At 43.4% G+C, this 6,234-nt stretch overlaps 1 protein-coding gene across 1 annotated transcript; it reads right to left on the bottom strand.

The window, feature by feature from the left end:
* Positions 1 to 1,693: 1,693 nt before the first annotated feature.
* On the bottom strand, positions 1,694 to 4,057 carry LOC310941195 (myeloid-associated differentiation marker-like protein 2). The gene is made up of 2 exons (XM_083906321.1): positions 3,570 to 4,057; positions 1,694 to 3,370 (listed from the first exon to the last, which is right to left on the bottom strand). The coding sequence occupies exons 1-2, from the start codon at positions 3,848 to 3,850 to the stop codon at positions 2,719 to 2,721; spliced, it is 933 nt and encodes a 310-aa protein (XP_083762447.1). The 5' UTR covers positions 3,851 to 4,057; the 3' UTR covers positions 1,694 to 2,718.
* Positions 4,058 to 6,234: the final 2,177 nt, after the last annotated feature.

The raw sequence follows: 6,234 nt of genomic DNA, 5'->3' as shown, positions 1-6,234 counted from the left end.
GTCTTAAAACGGATTTGGATACGAGAGGAACCAACTGGTGTTGGATTTGTCGTTGAGCTCTGAGACAGAGTTGCTGCCGTGTCCCGATGGACTTAATATAAGACATTGATCCTGGATTAGAGCGATGACCAAAGATCAAAGCTGAGGGAGAGAGGAGTGAAGGATGGAGAGGTGGTTTGGCAGAGTACAGGAATTAAATAAATATAAAAAGGGGGAATAAACAAAGACAGACTGAGAGTGGATCACCCTTAGCCTGAACATGTGACCTATAACAGCAGGATGTCCATATAAGGAGATGTGAATTATTCCCGCGACAATTTGACAATTAGGTTCTGATGAAGATCAAACTAAAGTGCGTGCAAATGATGACAAAACTGTCGCTTTTGTCTTCATATAAAGTTTTCGATTAACTATTCTCGTCTTGTATGTAAAATAACTTTCATTAATTTGCACAGCGATGAAATCGACCATGAATTATGTATCTGAACCCCCCACCTAGATGCATAAAACCACCTGAACAACTCTGGGATCAAGAGGTCCCCACAATAAAAAAAACAATTAATTTTTTTGTGTTAAACTCGGAGGATAAGAGTTCATAATTTAAAGAATTTCTATTGCAGCTCCCTAATTGTGTCTCTGTTGGAGCGGAGACTGATGCGAGCAGTGAGACGAGTAAAAAAAAAAAGGAGTAAAGTTTCTCTGCACAGCTTAAAAAAATAATATATATTATTATAATAGTGTGTGTGTGTATCAGAAATGATGTAAATGTTAAAATTATGAGCAAACAAACCCATCAGTAGTATATTATACCCGTTAAACGCGATCGTATCGCGCGACGACGCGTTAGCATCGCTGAATTACGCAACGGTTCGTGCTATCGGAAAAATTCCCACGGTTTCCGAAAGCTAAGAAGTTGCACGTCAAATCCCAGGTGCGGTTATTACGGTAATTTCACCCGCGCTGTTGCAGGAAGCCGGCGAATCGGCATCTTTGTCGCCAGAGAGGAGTGAGTTGTAAAAACGCCTGTACATGACAAAAACAAAATGTCCACAAAAACAAATGTCACGATTGAAATGTTTTCTACTGTTAAAATTTCAAATTTAACATACAAATTGAAAGTTAATCTGGAAAAATGCGCAAAAGCACTTACTCACAGGACATTTTCTGGACCTAGCATTTTTCCTATAACCATTACACACTAGACCTTTAATATAATTCTCTAACATGACCCGAGAGACAGATTTCACATCACAAACAACGTTAGCTGTTGATAATGTGGAAAATATAAATAATATTGTTTATTTGAGAGGAGATAACACAAAAAACATCCAACCGTCCAGCAGAAATGAAAATATGATGATCCAGGTCATCTTAATATGTGAGAATAGGCAAACATTCCAAACATTCTCCTCATCAGATGCGTGTGAAATAGGTTTTTTTGTTTATTTCTTGGAGAGTTTCTAAAGGCAGCGGCCTTTTCTGAGCGTTGTCTCACAGCTTCAGTATGAGCGCCGGCAGCTCATGTGTATTTCTGGCAGCCGGGTGAACGTCTGTGGATCACTGCTGTGGGGTTTTCAGATGACAGGGATGCCACACATTCCAATATCACAGTTTGCTATTTATAGTTGCGACTTTAACGTATTATTTGAATACAAATACATGATGAATAGTAAATAATGTGTGTGTGTGTTTATGAAACGTCTTGTTTTATATGGATCTGGCACGACATGACAGTGAGTCCTGGCTGTTTGGATGATGAGAGCGCTCTCAGAGGGCAGGAGGGTTCATCAGAAGGATGAGGTGTCACTTCATTGGGGTGTGGCACAAGAGTGGGGGGTGAAACTCATTGTTCACATTCCTCAGAACTTCCAGATTTAATTTGGGGGATCCGAGTGCCTCAATAGATGTGCAGCATCAGCACCATGTCCTCGGCCTGGTATCCATTTCTGCCCCTCAGCCACTTTTAAAGGAGACATATTATGCAAAATCAACTTTGTAATCCTTTTAATACTTATATTTGGGACTCTGGAGGCCCTATGAGTAGGCAAAGTGAGAAAAAAGATGACTCGGTCATGTTTTTGTGGTCCGCCTCAGTCTAAGTACAAGAGATAAAACACGAGATGTTGACTTCCGCACTCATTCTGACGATTCTTGGAATTGTTGTCTCACGGAGCTCAGCTTTGTCCCTAAAAACGCGAGAGTGCAGTCGAGGGCAATAGTATCCGGAAGAGCGGAAGTCCGCTAAGTGTTCTATTCTTGGCTGCACAGTGCAGCACAGAGTTCTACACAAACTTCCAGCCTCAGAGGATTTACATTTTATATATGACGGCAATGTGCCGGCTAGAGTCAGCAAATGATGGCTTTTCCAAATGCTAACTGCTGTTAGCTGCCGGAGCCTCGGTGAGGCTGATGTAGTTTCCTGTGTCTCATTTGCATTTAAAGAGACAGGCACTCAAAACCGAGCGTTCTGAACAGGGCTGTTTTTCGGCAGGGTGATTGAACTGCTATGGTGCTTCATCCTTAAGGTATTTTGGCCAAAGCATGTCACAGGCATGTTCATTAGGACACCAGGGAACTAGGTTAACTTGGAGAAATAGGGTATAATATGTCTACTTTAAATATCAAATAAATGCACGCACAAAATCACAAAAGTGTAAAGTCAATTACTGACTTAAATCTGTCAAGCCAGCGACGATAGGTTAGGGTTTAAGACGAGTGCTACACCCGCGGGTTGGCGCGAGTATTTGAGGAGACAAATCTTATCCTCTGGGAGTAGATCAGGTCCACCACGTACAGTCCAAAGTTGATGAAAGAGAACACGGCCACCACAAGCTTGCTGTCCCAGGGACACCTCCCTTGTGGACATGACGACGGTCTCCAGGGCGAGCCATACTTGGCGTCAAAGCAGATGACTGGCCACACCACTGACGCGCTCAGGTAGAGCAGAACTTCCAGGAGCGTGCACACCACAGCGAAGCGGTCGAAGGACATGCAGCGCACAGCTTTGGTCCTCCCGCACACAGTCATGATGACCATCAGCGCGGTCAGAACGAAGCACAGAACGTAGACGGCAACGCAGTAGATTGTGCCGGCGTGGCGGTAGTACTCGCTCCCGTTGGCCAGAGCTCCGAAGATGATGCAGGCGACGAAGCCCTGAACCACTTTGAGGAGGCCAGAGACGGTGGCCATGTAGCCCACAACAGCCTGGCCCGGCCTGGCTCGGCACAAGGCCACTTCAGCCCCGTAGGCCAGAGTGCACAGGATGGAGCAGACGGTGACGGCGATGCGGAAGTCTCTGACATGACAACCGGCGTACGGGCACTCGATTCGGACGAAGAACAGTGGGTAGACCACAGAGGCTGTGACGTACCTGCAGGAGAAGACCAGCGACCATGATGTCATCATGAGACCACACAAAGACAGAACAACAATAGTCTATGAAAGTGAGCACCTAAGAAAAATGTAGTTGTATACACTATCGTTCAAAAGTTTGGGCTCACCAATACAATTTTTTGGTCATGACTGCCATGACCTCAAAGACGCAAAAACTTTAAACGTCACACACTTACATGAGCGTGGCGAAGGCGGCGCACGTGACCGTCAGGTTGTCCCAGGATATGGGGAGGCAGCTGTGGAGGCGCGTGGCGTCCAGGAAGAACACCACCACCGACATGGCGAAGCAGAAGCACCATGCCGCCATGCAGAACACGCCGTGAGAGCCGCTGAAGCCGGCGCTGTGCGTGACCATGGCGATCACGGCGCAGCCCGTGGCTAACTGGCAGAGGCGGGCAGCGCCCAGAGGCGAACAGAGGGCCTTCATGTTGAGGTATGGACCTCCTTGGAGATCCATGACTGGGTTGGTGTAGGAGATCTTTGAGAAGTGGAGTCTTTTGGGGGCTTCTGGTGAGTGTTGGCGTTGGAAGTTCCTCAGTGAAGGATGATGATGGTCAAGTGTGATGTTTACTTTAACCTCACTTCCTCGCACATGAAGTCATCTCCAAATAAATCAATCCTCTCGGCGTCTTCTCACTGAAGAACAATCTGGATGCTCTGGTTCTTGTTGATGTTTTGCTCGGGTTGCTCCGGCACAGTCACCCTCCGCTCCTCCCTGCTGTCCCGGGACTTTCTGTTCCTCTATTTCTGTGTTGTTGAATCACGGCAAAGTATTTTTGAGCCACAAGACAAGGGGGGAAAAAAGCATCGAGCTCTACAGGCCGACACATGCACTCACCTGTGAGCTGGAAGATCACACTGACCCATTAGTCTCATGATGAAGCCATGAAAAAGAAAAAAGATCCTCCACGATGTCCTGGATGTCAACCATCCAAATATCTAACTAAAATAATGGTCCACACTCTTCATCGATTATTTATCCACCTACGTTTGTTTGCCAGACTCACACGTGTGGTTGTGTGTGAGCTCAAGACACCACCAGCTCTACTCGGATATCAGCTCACACACTCTTACTTTCTCTCTCTGTTACACACACACTGTCCCTCGCGGTGCTGTGAAGAGTGGGGGGTGCTGCCTTCAGTCAGTCAGACCAGAATGGAAGTTATTTGGGGTTGTGCCATGTGCATGTGGTTGGGTGTGGAGTCGGGGCACGCAGACACATTACAGACCCTGTGGAATGAGGACAGATGACTGTCCACATGCTTTCAAGGAGACAAACCCTGACCATTCAGGACCATAGGAAGTGAGCACTTCAGGCTAATTTCTTGAAGACTGCTACACTAACGTTCAAAAGTTGGGGGTCACTAAGAAATGTCCTTATTTTTGAAGGAAAAGCACTTTTTTTTTTTTTTCAATGAATATAACATTAAATGAATCAGAAATACTCTCCATACATTGTTAATGTGGTAAACTACTATTCTAGCTGCAAACATCTGGTTTATAATGGCCTATTTCCAGTAACCATCTCAAGTTTTGCTGGTTCTTTGACGAAAGAAACGTTTGAAGGGCAAAATTATTATTTTGAATAAATATCATTATTTCTAATCTTGTCAATGTCTTGACTATATTTTCTATTCATTTTGCAACTCTTTTGATGAATAAAAGTGTGACTTTTAATGGAAAACACCAAAAAGGTGACCCCAAACTTTTGAATGGTAGTGTATATTTGTATCGGAGATAGTTGCCCATTTGTACTAATACATTTTTAAATTGCCTTTTATTGAGTTTTTATGACTTATTATGACCTTTTTGAATCGTACAAATACTCCATATTACAAAACCCCCCACTAAAACTAAGCATTAAATGGTTAGGTTTTTTTGTAAATTTTACAAAAAAAAAACTAATAAAATCAAGCAAACCTACCCTAAAACATGAAAAAACACTCATTTTAAAAACAAAATGTCAAAACTTAATCTAATGAAAAATCCAAAACCATAACAACCTTGCTTCTCACGTTCTGTTAGGGGTCTTTTTGAGGGTTAAGACCTGGTTTTATGGTTAGCTTTAGTTGTGATGGTTAATGCTTGGGAATGCATTATGTCCACGAGTGTCCTCACTATGAACACTGCATAAACATGCGAATGTGTGTATTTGATAATTCTTCAGAACGTTTGACATCAACACCGACCTCGTCAGGACCAGTAAGTCCTCATGAAGACCAAAACCTGGTCCTAATGAGGCAAAATGAGGTTTATTGGTTGGATAATTGTGTCCAAATTGTGTGTCCAACTGCCTATTTTAATGAGTTGTATGGATATTCTGTGGAGCTTAAACAGGTGACATAGTTCTACAGGTGCTATTGCTACAACTGTCACAAGAGGGCGCCATTGTACCAAAGCAGCAGCAGCACTGCAGCTAAAGGAGGACAGTGAGGCATGTCCAACAGCAGACACTGCTGGAAACGACATTTGTCAGAGAAATAATTACAATTTCCTATATTTAAGTCAAAATAAGTCCATGAATACTCATTAGTATGTAGTTTATAAACACAGTTAGAAATGTTTTACTCGTGTGCTGAAGTGTTGGCATGTACTGAGTGACTGTTGGACACAGAGAGGTTGTTTGTTGGAGGTGGATGCTGATTGGCTGCTTGAGTACAGCAGCTATTTAGACACTGTTCCTCAACTGATGGGAGGAGTAAAACATTTATAACTGTGTTCATAAACAACATAGTATCGAGTATTCATGTGTTATAAATTATTCATTAAATATTTATTCATGCTTAACTAATAGAGTGTACTTATTATAGTGTTACCCACTCGTGTTCCTATTTTTCAGGA

The sequence above is a fragment of the Microchirus variegatus genome (genome assembly GCF_963457635.1).
Source record: "Microchirus variegatus genome assembly, chromosome: 19".
Taxonomy (NCBI): Eukaryota; Metazoa; Chordata; class Actinopteri; order Pleuronectiformes; family Soleidae; genus Microchirus; species Microchirus variegatus.
Note: the sequence above shows the minus strand (reverse complement) of the source record. Positions and strands in the feature narration are given on the sequence as shown.

Coding starts and splice junctions, on each gene's coding strand:
- LOC310941195 (XM_083906321.1), bottom strand. CDS start 3,850: ATGGATCTCCAAGGAGGTCCATACCTCAACATGAAGGCCCTCTGTTCG. Junction 3,371..3,569: donor GCCGCCTTCGCCACGCTCAT/GTAAGTGTGTGA, acceptor CTTCTCCTGCAG/GTACGTCACAGCCTCTGTGG.